General features: G+C 48.8%; 2 protein-coding genes and 1 non-coding gene across 5 annotated transcripts in view; all 3 read left to right on the top strand.

Moving 5' to 3' along the window:
• Positions 1 to 10: 10 nt before the first annotated feature.
• On the top strand, positions 11 to 16,400 carry ANKRD39 (ankyrin repeat domain 39). Of its 3 annotated transcripts, XM_014583436.2 has the most exons (5): positions 11 to 154; positions 8,286 to 8,389; positions 8,773 to 8,976; positions 11,032 to 11,050; positions 16,217 to 16,393. In XM_014583436.2, exons 1-5 carry the CDS (start codon positions 55 to 57, stop codon positions 16,288 to 16,290), a joined length of 501 nt encoding a protein of 166 aa, XP_014438922.1. In that variant the 5' UTR covers positions 11 to 54; the 3' UTR covers positions 16,291 to 16,393. The 3 variants fall into 3 exon arrangements, with proteins under 3 accessions (XP_014438922.1, XP_006166629.1, XP_014438921.1); XM_006166567.3 differs by lacking the exon at positions 11,032 to 11,050 and having other exon boundaries at positions 16,230 to 16,400; XM_014583435.2 differs by lacking the exons at positions 11 to 154; positions 11,032 to 11,050 and adding an exon at positions 187 to 269 and having other exon boundaries at positions 16,230 to 16,400.
• On the top strand, positions 9,438 to 9,540 carry LOC114005700 (U6 spliceosomal RNA). Its single transcript, XR_003547540.1, has one exon. It is a non-coding gene; the product is annotated as a U6 spliceosomal RNA (small nuclear RNA).
• A 25-nt stretch (positions 16,401 to 16,425) lies between the features above and the next one.
• ANKRD23 (ankyrin repeat domain 23) overlaps positions 16,426 to 17,005 on the top strand; it is an 11,940-nt gene continuing 11,360 nt past the window's right edge. The window contains exon 1 of the mRNA XM_006166565.3: positions 16,426 to 16,650. Within this exon, the coding sequence (XP_006166627.1) occupies positions 16,579 to 16,650 (72 nt within the window). The 5' untranslated portion in view covers positions 16,426 to 16,578. The remainder of the gene's footprint in view (positions 16,651 to 17,005) is intronic.

Below are 17,005 nucleotides of genomic sequence, written 5' to 3'. Positions count from 1 at the left end.
TAGCCAGAGCGCGCTACCAACTGCTGGTGTCGGGTCGGCGGGCGCGGGGCCGAGATGGCTGGGCCGCACGCCTGCACGGACGGACCCTGCTGTTCCCGCCCCGGTGCGGTGCCCGGCGTGCAGCAGACGCTGGAGGAGATGGACTTCGAGAGGGGTGAGGCGGCCGGTCATGTGGGGCTTCCACGGACGTGGAGTTCCCACGGACGGGAGCAATGGAGGAGGCCGCGAACCGGACCCGAGGGTTTCCGGGCCTGGTGCGGGGATGGCAGGTGGGGACTTTGAGCTCCCGCGTTATAATGAGAGGCAGCGGAGACCTTGCACGGGCTGGGCCACGAGACACTCCGTCTCTTGCGCAGGCGGGGAAACTGAGACATTGATTTCTGTAACTATCCCGAGTCGTGATCTGGGCCTGAATCCTCACCTGGTGATGGCCTCGCCTGGGAGACCCAAGCTTGCTCAGGTGTCAGAAGGGTCGGGAAGCAGACTCTGCAACTGGGACATTGCACCACCTGAGGGCGTGAAGCGAGCTTCCGGCCTGGTGGCGTGCAAGGCTCCTGGGTGCTTTGGGCAGTGTGTGTGCGCCTTAGCTGTGACCAGGCACTTCTGCCGACAGCCTTTGTGGGAGGGGGTGGAGTGGCATCCCCCCTAGGGCTCCAGGATATACAGAGGTGATGCTGCCTGTTAACAGGAAGGCTGGAAGCCAGGTCCCTCAGTCGGGAACTATGGAAACTACGGTGCTATGCCAGCTCTGCGCAGAGGCGGCGCTGCCGTAATCTCGCCGCCCCCTACTGCTGGGCAGCTGCTCCTGCCAGAACGCACTCACCTGATTGTGGCGTGGCTGCCTCCCTTGGGGGGTGATTTCTTGCTTGCTCTCTCTCTCTCTCTCTCTCTCTCTCTCTCTGGCGTGCACATGTGACCTATAGCAAAAACCTCTCCAAAAAAAAAGAAAGGAATCTTGGGGGCCAGCAGGTGGCAAGGTGGTTAAGATGCAGGAGATTTCCACATAGGCAACCACAGTTCAAGATCCGGACCCGGCAGCTTGCTTTCTCACTTTCCCTCTCTCTCTCTCTCTCTTTCTGTGTTTATCTCTGGTAAAATAAAAATAAATTAATGAATAAATAAAATTAAATAATTAAAAAAAAAAGTTTGGGCCAGCATTTGGCATGGTGGTTAAGGCCCTGGACTCCCACATGGCTGACCACAGTTCGAGTCCTGGACCATTGGCTTGAAATTCACGCCGGGCACATGTGCATGCATGCATAAGATCCCAGGAGGAGAATGGAAGAGAAGGAATTGCAGCATGGCCGTCCCCCTCAGGAGTGATTTCTCGCTTTCCCTCTTCCTCTCTTTCTCTGTCTCTCTCCCTGTGGCTAGCACAGGCCTGTATGACAACAAAGTTCTTAAAGGAAAGAAAGAAATTTGTCTTATACGTCTGCAGGTTACTCTGATGTAGCCCTCACCTTGCATTCATCAGTGCAGTTTTTGCCATGTGACATCACAGTCATACGTTGCCTAACGATAGGAATACGTTCTGAGAGAGCGCCGTCGGGTGAGGTCATCACTGCAGACGCCATCACATACCTGTATGAACCTAGCTGGCACAGCCGGCTGCCCACCTCGGTGCATGGTGTTCCCGTCTCTGCTGGACTTCAATCCTGTAAGGGACGGTCCTGTACTGAGTTCGGTATGCCTGTAGCACAGTAGTAAGCATTTGCGTATCTAAACATAGAGAAGGTGCAGTAAAAATACAGTCTAAAAGATAAAACAAAAAGGTACGGCTGCACCGTATCAACGGCGCTCGCAGGACTGGAAGTTGCTCTGAGGGAGTCCGTGAGTGCTGAGTGAATGCGAAGGGTGGGACCTTGCTGCACAGAACTGAAGACTTTATAAACACCGAAGCAGTATCTTTCTTTCCTCGGTAATAACCTTAGATAACTGTAACTTCAAAAGGATTTTTTTTTTTTAAATTTCCCAGAGGTCTTGTGCACTTGCAAGAGAGAGAAAGAGAAAGTAAGAAGGCACCCCCACCTCCCGTGGGGGGTGATCACACCACAATCCCATCTCCATTTTCCCCTCCTTTGGGGATTTCGGGCACACACACATGCATGCTTGTCATGTTTCCCAAGCTTCTGGGTCTGGGACTCAAACCACACAGTCATCCATGTGGGGTCCAGCTACGTAACCACCACGGCACCAGCTGGCCCAACAGTTTTACTTTATAAACTTTAAACTTTTTTTTTAACCATCATAAAACACACACACACACACACACACAATGCAGCTGTACAAAAATATGGTCTTTTCATTTGCTATAGGATGTATGTGTTTGCCAGAGAGACGGAAAGAGGGAAAGTGAGACGTCACCCCTCCCGCCAGGGGATGGCCATGCTGCAGCCCCTTCTCTATTCTCCCCTCAGAATTTTGGACGTGTCAGCACATGCACTCGGTCTGGTAACCATTCTGCGGGTCTGGAATTTGGACCTTGAAGTCAGCCACGTGGGATCCAGCCGCCTTAACATCTATTCCACCTGGCTGGCTCTGTTTTCTCTATATCCTTATTCTGTAAGCTTTTATCCCAACCTTTTTTTATTTTTAATTATTTTAATTTTATTTCACTTTACTTATTTATTTATTTTAAATTGACCGGAGAGGGACAGAGAGAGAGAAGTAAAGTGAGAAAGCAACCCACCATGTCTGAGACTCGAACCGTGGTCAGCCATGTAGGGGTCCAGCACCTTTAACTATTATGCCACCTGCCAGCCGCCCTACCATTGAATTCATTTATCCACTTAAGTACTTTTAAAGTTTCTTGGTTGAAAACTAAGATACAGGGCCAGCAGGTGGTATGGGGGGTGAAGCACTGGATCCCCACATGGCCGACTGTGGTTTGAGTCCCAGACCTGGCAACTTGCTTTCTCACTTTTGCTCTCTCTCTGTCTCTCTTTCTGGTGAGCACATGCGCCCTATAGCAAATTAAATAATAGTAATAATAATAATAATAAATTAAATTAAATGAATAATTCTTCAAAACAAAACAAACAGACTAAGACACAAACACACATATTAGCCTGGGCCTACCCAGGGTCAGGATCCTCACAGATTTGCCCCACTGGACGGACCATGATGAACAAAACATGAGACGAAATCAAGCACAAGAGACAATGATCCAGTCAAGAGATGAAGTCGGGACCAGCAGTTAGCATAACGGCTATGTCACTGGACTCCCATGTAGTCGACCGCGGTTCGAGTCCCGGACCCGGTGCCTTAAACTCACACCAGGCGCGTGTGCGTGCATGCCCAAGATCCCGAGAAGAGAATGGAGGAGAAGGGATTGCGGCGTGGCCATCCCGCCTGGGGGATGATTTCTCGCTTTCTGTCTCTCTGTCTCTTTCTGTCTTTCTGGCAAGCACACACGCCCTATAGCGAAAACCTCTCCCCGCCGCCCCCCCCCCAAAAAAGAGATGAAGTCAACACAAGATGCATGAGGCTGCTGCTGGCGTAACCGGCAGGTAGTTTTAGGTAGTTTGTTTAGGTTGCTATAGGGCACTTGCGCTTGTCAGAGACAGAGAAAGTGAGAAACTACCCCCGGGGGATGGCCGTACCGCGGTCTCTTCTCCATTCTCGAGATTTTGGGCACACACCCATATGCACCTGGTATGTTTCTCAGGCTGCCAATACAGGACTCGAACTGTGTGGGATCCAGCGGCCTTAATCTCCGTGCCACCTGCTGGCCCACTGGCTCGCTGTTTTACTGTGAAATTTTTTTATATAAGTAGGAATATACTTTAGAATAATGATAGAAAGTATAGTATAGTAGGGCAGCCAGGTGGCATGGTGGTTAAGGTGGTTGGATCCCACATGACCAATGGACAGTTCGAGTCCTGGATCCGGTGGCTTGAGAAACATGCTGGGCATGTGTGCAGCATGACCAAAATCTCGAGAGAAGAATGGAGGAGAAGGATTATGGCATGGTCATCCCCTACCCCCCAGCGGGGAGTACTTTCTCACTTTCCCTGTATCTTTCTATCTCGATCCGATGAGCACATGTGCCCAATGGGAAAGTTTTTTTAAAAGGGTGTATTAAATCCCTAACCAGTAGAATAGGTGATCGGTAGCGTTTTCAAGTCTGATGTGCTGTTTGTATTACTATGGACTATGCTTTCATACTGCTGGCAGCTGGTGAGTTTGTTTACCCTGCATCCACAGATACATGAATAACATGTAGCACTGTGCTTTAGGATGGCTACAGTGTCACTAGGCAACAGGAGTTTTGCAGCCCGGTAATCATATGGGACCAGGGTCCAGATGTTATGTACTGCCTGACTGTACTTATTTGCTTACTCATATATTATCTATTTCCACACATGAAAAGGATCTCTATTTCATTGTCTGAATATTTTTCTTCTCTAAATCATATCTTCTGGGTTTTATCTTCTTTTTTCTTTTTTTACCAGAGGGCATATGTGCTTGCCAAAGAGGCAGAGAAACAGAGAGGGAGAAAGCACCCGCGCCCAGCCCTTTCTCCGTCTGGCCCATCTTTGGGGATTTGGGCATGCATACCCTCCTGGTATGTTTTTCAAGCTGCTGGTTTCAGGACTTGAACCATGTGGTCAGCCATGTGAGATCTTGTTCCCTTAACCACCAGGCTATGGACCAGCCCATCCTTCTTCCTGAAATGCATCCTTTTTTAAAAAAAAAAATTTTTTTTATTTAACTCTGTTTACCTATTTATTTATTTTTAACTTGACCAGAGAGGGGAGAGAGAGAGAAAGTGAAAAAGGGAGAAAGAAAACCACCAGGTCTGGGACCCAAACCACAGTCAGCACCCCCAACCACCATGCCACCTGCCAGCCCCCTGAAATGCATCTTGGAATAGCGTTTTTCAGAGCCAGCCAGGTGGCGTGATGGTTAAGTTGGCTGGATCCCACACGTCCAGCTGTGTCGTTGTAGTCCCAGACCCAGTGGCTTGAAAAGCACACCTGGTGCGTGTGTGTGTGCCCAGAACGCTGAGAGAAGAATGGAGGAGGAGAAGGGCGTGTGGTGTGGTCATCTGCCTGGGCGGTGCGTCCTCATTTTCTCTCTTCCTTTGTCTGAAGTCTCGTCTTGTAGCAAAAGTAGGGAAAAAAAATTGTTTTTTCCCAGCAAGGGTGCTTGCTTTCCCTCCTCCTTTTTGTCCTCACACTCATAACTTACGACCAACTGCTGGCCAATCCGCTGATAACCTGCCGGGCTCTGTTTTCTTTACTGTCTTCTCACATGCTGTTTTCGTTTCTTTCAGGTTTCTGTTCAACTATTACATCATCTGAAAGGCCACCCCTGCTTCTTCCCTGTCCTGCTTTTTCTTCAGAGCTCTAGCACTACTTGATTTGTTTCATAAAATAGATAAGATATAAATGTATCGGGACCAGCAGTTAGTGTAATGGCTATGTCGCTGGACTCCCACATAGTAGACCACGGTTTGAGTCCCAGACCCGGTGGCTTAAACTCACGCCGGGCGCGTGTGTGTGCGTGCCCACGATCCCGAGAGGAGAATGGAGGAGAAGGGATTGCGGCGTGGCCATCCCCCCTGGGGGGTGATTTCTCACTTTCTGTCTCTCTGTCTCTCTCTGTCTTTCTGGTAAGCGCATGCACCCTATAGCAAAAACCTCTCCAAAAAAAAAAAGATATAAATGTATCAAAGTGTATTTATATACATACCCCCCCACACATATAAACATACATACACATACATATATATATAAAGGGCCAGCAGGTGGTTAAGGGGACTGGATCCCATATGGCTGGCTGTGTAGTTCAAGTCCCAGACCTGGTGGCTTAAAATCACACTGGGCACGTGTGCATGTGTGCTCAAAATCCCAAGAGGAGAATGGAGTAGAAGGGATTGTAGTGTGACCACTCTACCCACCCCTAAGGTGATTTCTCACTTTCTGATGAGCATAAGTGCCTTATAGTAAGACAGAGAATGTATACGTATAATTATATATGTATATTTGATATGTAGTTTATATATATAATATATTTATATGTGATTTTATAATACTTATATATATAATAAATACATAAATGTTTTTATATTATAAATTTATGTATAACTTATATATCATATATATATAAATTAAACTTTTTTGTTTTTTTTTAGAAGTTTTTGCTGTAGGGTGTGCGCACGTGCCAGAGAGACAGAGACAGACAGAAAACGAGATATCACCCCCCAGGGGCATTGGCCACGCTGCAATCCCTTCTCCTCCATTCTCCTCTTGGGATCTTGGGCACGCACGCACACGTGTCCAGTGTAAGTTTAAATCACTGGGTCTGGGACTCCAACAGCAGTCGACTACATGGGAGTCCAGAGACGTAGCCATTACGCCAACTGCTGGTCCCATATAAATTAATATAAAGTAATTATATAAGATACATAAAATATAATTCTACAAAGTACAATTTACTTAGATCTATAATAAATACATATCTATATCTATATATACAATACATATATACGTATATATGGGGGAAATTCAGAAAGTTTGTGGATAAGTGGAACTAAAGTATGAGTTTATTTGGGCGTAAAAACATTTGAAATCTACCCCAGGTTCATGGCAGAGTGGTAACGTGCTGCTCAAAGAAAAGTTGGATCCTGCAGTTCGGGCCTCTGCCCTGGTCAGCCTGAAATGTGCCAGGCACGTGTGTAAATGCGGGACCCCCGGGTGGAAGGCTGAATGGAGGGGTCACCGTGTGACCAGCCCCTGTGCAAGGCACACTGCTCTCTCCTTTCTTCCTATTGGTTGCATGTGCTCGCTGGAAAGAGCTAGAAAGGGAAAGTGCGAGATCACTCCCCCGGGGGCTGAGCACACTGCGTGCACTCCCTCCTCATTCTCCTCTTGGGATTGGGGCATGCACACAAATGCACCCCACATAATTTTCAAGCCACCATGTCTGGGACTGGAACTGGAAGGTTGGCCATGTGGGATTCAGCTACCTTAACTTCCACACCATCTGGGCTGGCCATTCACGAACTTTCTTTTTTTCTTTTCTTTTTTTTTTTTTTTTTGAGAGAGTTTTTTTGCCATAGGGCACATATCTTATCAGAGAGATAGACAGAGACAGAGAGACAGAAAGCAAAAAACACTTCCTGGGGGGATGGTCATGCTGCAATGTCTTCTCCTCCATTCTCCTCTTGGGATTTTGGAGATGCACGCACATGCACCCAGTGTGTTTCAAGCCGCTGGGTCCGGGACTTGAACCCTAGTTGGCCATGTGCGAGTCCAGCACCTTAACCGCTACATTACCTGCTGGCCCTGTTCTATGAACTTTTTGAAGATGCTCATATGTTTGTTTCTTGTGTCCTTTAATTTAATTTGGCTTCGTAAGGCCAAAATGTGGGGGTGGGGTTCTTTCATCCTTGGCTTTCCTAGTGCCTAGACCACCGCCTTCATAGGCATGCCCAGTAAACGTGTGCTGAATCATGGACTGCCTGGGCTGGGCAGCTTGCTTCCCGCAGCATGGGAGAGAGCAAAGTCTCCCGTCCCTGTTCCCTGGTCACCTGTGCCATGACACTCCTGCCCCCTGGCTTACTCCCTGCCACGATGTCCCAAGACTTTCACTGCCAACCCTGCTCAGCATTTACGTCAGCCCAGAGGTGCGTGGGCAGTTTCAGGTCGACCTCGGATTCAGTAACTGCTCACCACTTTGGCTGTTGCGTTTTGTTTTGTTTTGTTTGCCTTTCCTTTCCTTTTTCTTTTCAATTGCCAGAGGGCTCATGTCCTCATCAGACGGAGAGACAGGGAAGGCAAAAGCACCCTTAGTGTGGCGTGGTGACACTACAATCCCTTCTCCATTCTTCATCCTGGTGTGTTTTTCAAGCCACCGGGGCCGGCATTCAAACCTCAGTTGTCCATGCCTGACCACTAGGCCATGAAGCCAGCCCTTGGCTGGGGCCCTCACTTTGTTTGTAGACCCTGGCGATATCCTTTCCTTGCTTTTCAAGTCCACATTCAAATATTTTAACCTCACTTTATCCAACAAGTATGTGTGTGAAGCGGGAGAAAGGGCTTCTGCGTCTGTCCCGTCCTGCTGTCCTGTTAGCTGAGCCCTTGCCTGTCCGTTCACAGCTGTGTCACCAGCACCTAGGACCGAACACGGGACCTTGCACAGAGGAGGTGGTCAGTTGACGTTTGCGGAGGGAATGGCTACTCCCCATTTCATAGATGCGAACCTGAGGTCAGGAGGTAAAGGACGCGATGAAAACGCCAGGCCTCCGGGCTTACAGAGCTTCTGTTGGCTTTCCGCAGGGATCTGGTCGGCAGCCCTGAACGGAGACCTGGGCCGAGTGAAGTATTTAATCCAGAAGGCCACGGACCCTAGTCAGCCTGACTCGGCCGGCTACACCGCCCTGGTGAGCTGGGGAGGGGCACAGGGTCAGGGCAGAGAGAAGCTTTTAACCGGGCAGTCGGGAGTACCCTTTCCCTGAGGCAGGGAGGGAAGGGAGTCACTATGCGTCTTTTTTCTTCCGCTCTTCTCTTTCTGTAGGGTTTCTTGTTTAAGCATCGGGTGAATCTAGACTTTCAAAATTAGTATAAGCTTTACAGCAATTATTTAATTATATTTTTATAATAGCCTTATGAGGTAGGAATGGCTGTTATCCCATTTCTCAGTTAAGGAACTTGATACAAGAAATGACTCTCACCCAGGTCACACCCGAGCCCAGGCTCGCTCTCAACACCCACCCCGTCGTCTGCCTGGGTTCTGCCGTCTGACCTCCATCCCTGTTCCCTGTAGCACTATGCCAGCCGAAATGGGCACTATGCCGTATGCCAGTTCCTGCTGGAAAGTGGAGCAAAGTGTGACGCCCAGACCCACGGGGGTGCCACGGCTCTGCACCGGGCCAGCTACTGCGGGCACACTGAGATCGCCCGGCTGCTGCTCTCACATGGCTCCAACCCCAGGCTGGTGGATGACGATGGTATGACCAGTCTGCATAAGGTACACCTCATGCCCTTCCACAGCTCTTCTTATTCGGAAAGTTATAGCTCATTTTAGAAAACGTAGGCTATTGGGATCAGCAGATGGCATAATGTTTCTGTCGCTGCACTCCCATGTATTCGACCGTGGTTCAAATCTCAGACCCGGCAGCTTAAAACTCATGCAGGGTGCAAGTGCATGAATGCTCCACATCCTCAGAGGAGAACATCAGAGAAGGGATTGTGGCATGGCTATCCCCCCCCAGGATGATTTCTAACTTTCTGTCTTTCTTTGGTGAGCACACACACCCTATAGCAAAACAAAACAAAAACCTCTCTTAAAAAAAAAAGAAAACACAAGAGATCAAAGCACAGAGAAGAAAATTAAGATCATTTTCCATCTCAGTGCTCACGTATCATTACTTTAGTATTAATGAATTGTCTTCCATCCTTTGTCCTGTGTGTGTAAATGAACAGTAAACTGTGCTCGCCTCGGCAGCACGTACAAAATGTCGGAATGATACAGAGATCAGCATGGCTCCTGCACAAGGACGACAAGTAACTTTGTGACATGCCCCATAGTTCTGAACACATTTCACAAAGCTGAAAAAAAGTATTGGTGGGAGAGGGCAAGTGGCGTGGTGGTTAAGGGTGCTGGACTCCCACATGACCGACCGTGGTTCGAGGCCCGGACCTGGTGGCCTGCTTTCTCTGCCTCTGTCTCTGTCTCTCTCTTTCTCTGTCCCTCTCTGGTCAAATTAAAACAGACAAACCAATAAAGTTAAATAAGAATTTTTTTTTTGAGAGGTTTTTGCTATAGGACACATGCGCTCACCAAAAAGGCAGAGAGACAGAAAGTGAGAAATCATCCCCTGGGGGGATGGCCATGCTGCAATCCCTTCTCCTCCGTTCTCCTCTCCGGATCTTGGGTATACATGCACACGCACCCGGTGTGAGTTTAAGCCACTGGGTCCAGACTCAAACTGCAATTGACTACATAGGAGTCCAGCGACATAGCCATTATGCTAACTGCTGGTCCCTATAATTGTGTTTTTAATCTACGAGTTGAAAGTAGAAATTCAACCAACAGGGCCAGCAAGTGGTATGGTGCTTAAGGGTGCTAGACTCCCACATGGTCGACTGCGGTTCAAGTCCTGGACCTGGCGGCTTCTTTTCTCACTTTCCCTCTCTCTTGTTCTGTCTCTCTCTGGTCAAATTAAAATAAATAAAATTAATAAAGTCAAATAAAGTAATTATTTAAAAAAAAAAAAGAAAGAAAGAAATTCAACCAACAAAAAAGGAAAAGGAAAAGAAAAATGTAACACACCAGGCACAAACATGTGCCAGGATCCTGATGGGATGGAGAGCTGGAGGAAAAAGGACTGTGGTGCCACCAGGCCCTGCTAGGGGGCGCTTTCTCTTTCTTTCTTCATTTCTCACCTCCCCTTTCTTCATTTCTCAACCTCTTTTTCTCTTTCTCTCTTGTGCATGCACATGCCATCTGGCACTAAAAAAAAAAAAAAAAAAAAAAAGAACAAAAAGTAGAGTCCTTGTCATTTTCTCTCCCTTTAGTTTTATTTTATATTTTTTATTTTTCAATACGCTTGTAAAAGTTAAATTTTTTTTGGAGAGGTTTTTGCTATTAGGGCGCGTGTGCTCGCCAGACAGAGAGAGAGACTGAGAAATAGAAAGCGAGAAATCACCCCCCAGAGGGGATGGCCACGCCGCAATCCCTTCTCCTCCATTCTCCTCTCAGGATCTTGGGCACACACACACATGCGCCCGGCGTGAGTTTAAGCCACCGGGTCAGAACTCGAACCACAGTTGACTACGTGGGAGTCCAGCGACATAGCCATTACGCTAACTGCTGGTCCCAGTCATTAGTTTTATGACACCTGTCCTTCCTCGTGCCTGTCTTTGGAGCCCACTTTCTACACGACAGCCTGGGCAGCACAGGAGGCTGTACCCTGAATGTGCGTCTCCCCTGTCCTTCGAGGCCTTTTTGGCCACTTCCCTGGAGCATCTGTTTCCTGGTTCCTTCTGCATCGTCAGGGCGGGTTGTGTGCATTCCTGAAAGTTGTGTACGTGTCTCCCCCGCCCACTCTGATTCCCCCAAGCACAGTTTTTGTTTTTTTTAAGAATTATTTATTTAATTTTATTTTTTATTAGTATTTTTTAATTTGCTACAGGACATGCATGCTCACCAGAGAGAGAGAGAGAGAGAGAATGAGAGAATGAGAGAATGAGAGAATGAGAAAGTAAGCTGCCCGGTCCAGTACTGAAACCACAGTAGCCACATGGGAGTCCAGTGCCCCAACCACCATGCTACCTGCCGGCCTCCAAGCGGTAGTTTTAAGGCGCAGTTCTGATGGTGCCACTCTCCCATGTGCATCTGCAGAGGCTCGCTTTAACCAGGTCTGACAGCCGCTTCCCCAGGCTTCTGGGCTTAGCGCCTGTCTGTGGCTTCAGCTGGATCCTGAGCTCTTGTCCCCTCATCCCTTACACCCAGGCCTCGCTAGTCTTTCCATGTTCTCGAGCCTCCTCCTCTGTGTCCCTAGGGCTGTGCAGAAAGAGCTACTTAATCCCTCTAGGTGCCTCTCCCTCCCGTTTTGTTTACTTGTTTTGTTGGAGAGTTTTTTGCTATAGGGCGTGTGCACTTGCCAGAGAGACAGAAAGCGAGAAATCACCCCTTAGAGGCATGGCCACACCTCAATCCTTTCTCCTCCATTCTCCTCTTGGGATCTTGGACACGCACACACACGCACCCAGTGTGAGTTTAAACCACTGGGTCCGGGACTCGAACGGCAGTCAACTACATGGAAGTCCAGTAACAGCCATTACAGCAACTGCTAGTCCCCGTATTTTATCCAGCTCCTTTCTACCCTTCCTCTTGGATCTCAGCTCACATAGCAAGCCTCCATAGATCCTGGTCCCCAGACATGGTGAGCTCAGCTGATTCCTCCTAACTCCTGTTCCCCTTGAAATCCTATTTGAGATTGTTACCTCTCACTAGAGACAGTGGAGACTTCAGCTCGTTACTGTCATAGCCTCCGCACCTCGCGTAGGTACTCAGTGAGCGTGTGCTGGGTGGACCTCGGCGAGCACGTGCTGGTGAACCTCTGAGTGTGTGCAGGTGAATTGCTGCATGTTGGCTTGTTTTTAATCCTTGCCATTTAAGTAAGTTGGTGGCTGTTTTGTTTTGTTAGAGGGTATTTGCACTCACCAGAGAGAGACAGGAAGAGGAGAAAGCACACCCCCCCCATGGGAATTGTCATGCTGCAATCCCTTTTCCTCCTCCTCTCCCTCCTTTTGGGACTTTAGGCATACACGTACATATACCAGTAGGTTTCTCAAGCTGCTGAATTTGGGACTTGAACTGATGTGTTGGCCATGTAGGATCTGGCTGCCTTGATCACCAGGCCATGGAGCCTGCCCAGGTGACTTATTTCTTTTTCTTTCCTTTTTTTAACAGACATTATTTCTTCTTAATTTTATTCATTATTATTTTATTTTATTTTTGAAGCTGAGAAAGAAAGTGAGAAAGCAAGCTGCCATGTCCAGGATTTGAACCACGGTCAGCCAAGTGGGAGCCCAGTCACCCCAACCACCACGCCACTTGCCAGTCCCAGATTACTTATTTCTTTTCTTTCTCTTTGTTGAGAGATTTTTGCTATCGAGTGCATGTACTCACTGGAGAGAGACAGAGAGAGAGAGAGAGAAAGAGAGGAGGCAAGAAGTCACCCCCTGGGGGATGGCCATACCACAATCCCTTCTCGTCCATTTCCTCTTGGTATTTTAGGCAGCCGCTGGGTCTGGGACTTGAACCACTGTTGACCATGTGGGAGTCCTGTGCCTTAACCTATGCCACATGCTGACCCCTAGATTGTTTATTTCTTACCTGGTACCCTCAGTCATTTTATTGCCGCGGTTCACTCGGTGGCCGGTGCCACCCACAGACTGCAGCGTTTTAGGTGCATCTCCGTAAAGGGGAAATGGGTGAGTGGAGTGAATTTCTGTGATATTTTTCAAAATAAACTATTTTCAGGGCCAGCCAGGTGGCATGATGGTTAAGGCACTGGGTCCCATGTTGCCAGCTGTGTGGTTCGAGTCCTGAAGCTAGTGACTTGAAAAATACTGGGCGTGACACCAGCATATGGCATAATGGTTATGTGGCTAGACTCCCATGTAGTCAACCGTGGTTCGAGTCCCAGAGTTAAAACTCATGCTGGATACATGTGCATGTATGCCCAAGATCCCAAGAGGAGAATAGAGGAGAAGAGATTGCGGTGTGGCCATGCCCCCTCTTGGGGATGGGGGTATGATTTCTTGCTTTCTGTCTGTCACTCTGGCCAACATGCTATTCCCTATAGCAAAAACAAACAAAAACAACTCTTAAAAAAAAAAAAAAAAAAAAGACAAACACACAAAAAACACTGGGAGCATAGCCTGTGCATACGTGCCCAAAATCCTAAGAGGAGAAGGGATGGAGTCATGGCCACTGGCACAGAGGGGTGACTCCCCACTTACTCTCTTTCTCCTGGGGAGCACACATATCCTACAGCAAACCAAACAAAGAAAAATAAACTATTTGCAAAGGTGGATGGTTTATTTTTTGTGGAGCGCGACTTGCCGAGCATCTTACAGCTGCTCGTAGCATACTTCTGCCTGACCTTAGGCAGTGAGATTGAGAGCCTTGGGTCTGTGCTCATCAGAAGGACCTGCTAAAATAAAGATTTGCACTCGGAATTGGGATGGTGGTTGCTGTGCGTAGTAATTCTGAGACCTCTCAAAAGCACCTGTAGTCCGGTACTTTATCTGGTGGGAGAATGGGAACTGTACTAGTACAGCATGGAGTTAGGCCTTCCGACTGGGCGGACTCCATCGCTTAGCGATGACCAGAGTTGGAATCCCAGCCCCCATGGCTTGAACACACCAGGCATGTGTGCATGTGTGCCTCGGGTCCTTTCAGGATGGAGAAATGGAGGAAGGGTTGTGGCATGGCCATGCCCCACTGTGCGGTACTTTCTCCTTCTCTTTCTGTCTAAGTCTCTGTCAGACATGTGCACCCACCCTCTGACAGTTAGGAAAGAAAAAGTTGGGACCAGCAGATGGCGTCATGGTTGCATCATTTGGACTCCCATGTAGTGGACTGCGGTTCAAATCCTGGACCTGACGACTTGAAATTCACGCCGGGTGTGTGTGCATGCGTGCCCAAATCCAAGAGGAGAGTGGAGGAGAAAGGATTGCTATGTGGCCATCCCCCCCCAGGGGGTGATTTCTCGCTTTCTCTCTCTCTCTTTCTGGTGAGTGCACGTGCCTTATAGCAAAAATCTTTCTCTCCAAAAAAAAAAGATAAGGTTTTGCTCAGCTGCTGTGGCATGTGCTAGTAAGATGCTGTGATTACAGGCTAAGGCCATACAGGAGACCCGGCTTCCTTTTGAGTCACCTAAAAACAGGGTGTGGTAGCATGTGCTGATAGTCCCAACTACTTGGGAGCCTGAGACAGAAAGATAGTGACCAAAACCGAGACTGTGTTTGTTTGTAATTTGTTAGTGTGTGTGCATGCATTTGCCCGGGAGAGACTGGTGCAGGCGGGGAGCGGGTGAGAAAGCACCCCCGGGGAGGTGGCCATGCCGCAGTTCCTTCTCCATTCTCCTCTCAGGATCCTGGGCACGCACGCCTGGCATGTTTTCAAGCCACCAGATCTGAGACTTGAACCTCACAGTTGGCCACGTGGGATCCTGCCACTTTCACCACTATGCCAGTGCCCGGCTCAACCTTGTCTTCAATCTTTTCTTTTCTTACTTACTTTCTTTCTTTCTTTCTTTTTTTTTTAATTTTAGAGAATTTAGACTTGAAAGTCAGACAAGCCTGGTTTAGAATCCCCAGGCTGTCATGTGAGCTCTGTGACCTTAGGGAGGCTATTCCACTTCTAGCAGCCCGAGGTTCGCTTTAACCTGTACAGTGGGAATCATGATGTTCTCTACTTCTGAGGGTTGTTGTAAAAGTCAAACAAGGTCGTCTACATGAATGAGTGACTTCACTCTTTTTTTTCCTTAGAGAAGGTAGGTTAGAAATCAACATGTACATTGAGATCACCCATCTCAAGGGACGGGTGGGAGGGGCCGGGAACCTGGGCCATTCTTCCTGCTCATCTCGGAGTTTCCAAGGCACAGCCCGCCCCATCTCCTCACAGTACCCAGCACCTTTAAACGTTCGTGACATCTAAGTCTCTATACTTGTTTGCTTCTTTTTTTTTTTTTTTTGCCAGAGAGCACGTGCATTCACCAGAGAGACACAGAGACAGAGATAGGGAGAGAGTACCCTGAGGGGGGATGGTCACACCACGATCCCTTCTCTTCCATCTCTCCCGCCTTTTGGCACTTTGGGTACACACACATGCACCCTGCATGATTTTCAGGCTGCCGGGTCCAGGCCGCGAACTACACAGTCATCTACGTGGGATTCGTCACCTTAAAAACCACACTACCAGCTGGTCCTCTTTTTTTTTTTTTCTTTCTTTCTTTCTTTTTTCCAACTATATTTATTTATTCACGAGGGGGAGAGAGCACGTGTGCACGCATGGGGTGGACACCCTTCCCTGGGTCTTACCCTGCTGCAGCCCCCTCCCTCAGCTCTCCAGCTCCTCAGGGTCTTGGGTGCACACTCATTTTTTTTTTTTTTTTTTTTTTGAGAGATTTTTGCTATAGGGCGTGTGCACTCGCCAGACAGACAGAGAGAGACATAGAGACAGAAAGCGAGAAATCACCCCCCAGGGGGGATGGTCACGCCGCAATCCCTACTCCTCCATTCTCCTCTCGAGATCTTGGGCACGCACGCACACGTGCCCGGCGTGAGTTCTAAGCCACCGGGTCCGGGACGTGAACCGCGGTCGACTACGTGAGAGTCCAGCGACATAGCCATTACGCTAACTGCTGGTTCCCTTGGGTGCACACTCTTGGCACATTCACTGGCCGACTCGGATCTGAACCCACAGCTGGCCGCGGTGCCTAGCACTGCAGTTCAGTGTGCCACCACCTGTGCCACCGAGGCTGGCCCTGCCCTTGTTTTTAATGAGTTGGTCTGGCCACGGGGCAGAGCACACAAGGAAATCTTAGGCTGACCGCCAGACCGGAACTGGGGAAAGCCACTCCAACAGCCTGTGCCTCCATTTCCACGAGGCCTCTTTTCCAGGAGCAAGAGGGCCCCGGAAGTGGAGCAGGAAAGAGCAGGACCGGGGGGCTTTCAGTCTTTGATCTGGACCTCTCTTTGCAGGCTGCGGAGAAGGGTCACATGGACATTTGCTCCCTCCTGCTGCAGCACAGCCCAGCCCTGAAGGCCGTCCGGGATCGGAAGGCACGGCTGGCATGTGACCTGCTGCCCTGCAACAGTGACCTGCGGGACCTGCTGGCCAGCTGAGTCATTGCCCTCCTGTCTCGGGCTGCCCTTGAAGGAGACACAGACTGACTCTCCCAGCTCCTGTCGCTGTCAGCATCTGTGCTGCAGGGCAGGAAAACGAGGCCAGAAGACCCAGGAAAAACCTCACTCTGGCCACTGTGGAAGTGAGGAAGCCGATTCGATGGGGCCGAAAGTGTTGAAGTCTGGACAGATGATCATGTTCTAAATGAGTTCATGTGGAAACATCTATCCATCGGGAAAAAATAAAATTATATTCTTACCTCATCCACGTACGAAGGTAAATTTCAAAATTAAGGACCTAAATATAAAGACACAAGAGTTTTAGAAGAAAATATTGGGAATAGCAGATGGTATAGTGGTTACTTTGCTGGGACTCATGTAGTCAGCCCCAGTTCGAGTCCCAGACCTGGTGGCTTGAAACTCAAGCCAGATGCACATGAGTGCATGCCCCAAATCCCAAAAGCAAAATGGAGGAGAGAGGACTGCAGCGTGGTCACCCCCTGGGAGGCGATTTCTCGCTTTCTGTCTCTCTTTGTCTTTCCAGCGAGCACACGCACCCTATAGCAAAAAATCACCTCTCTTTAATTTTTTTTTTTTTTTAGAGGTTTTTTTGCTTCAGGGCGCGTGCGCTC

Source organism: Tupaia chinensis, unplaced genomic scaffold, assembly GCF_000334495.1.
Source record: "Tupaia chinensis unplaced genomic scaffold, TupChi_1.0 Scaffold144276_1, whole genome shotgun sequence".
NCBI classification, from domain to species: domain Eukaryota; kingdom Metazoa; phylum Chordata; class Mammalia; order Scandentia; family Tupaiidae; genus Tupaia; species Tupaia belangeri.
Note: the sequence above shows the minus strand (reverse complement) of the source record. Positions and strands in the feature narration are given on the sequence as shown.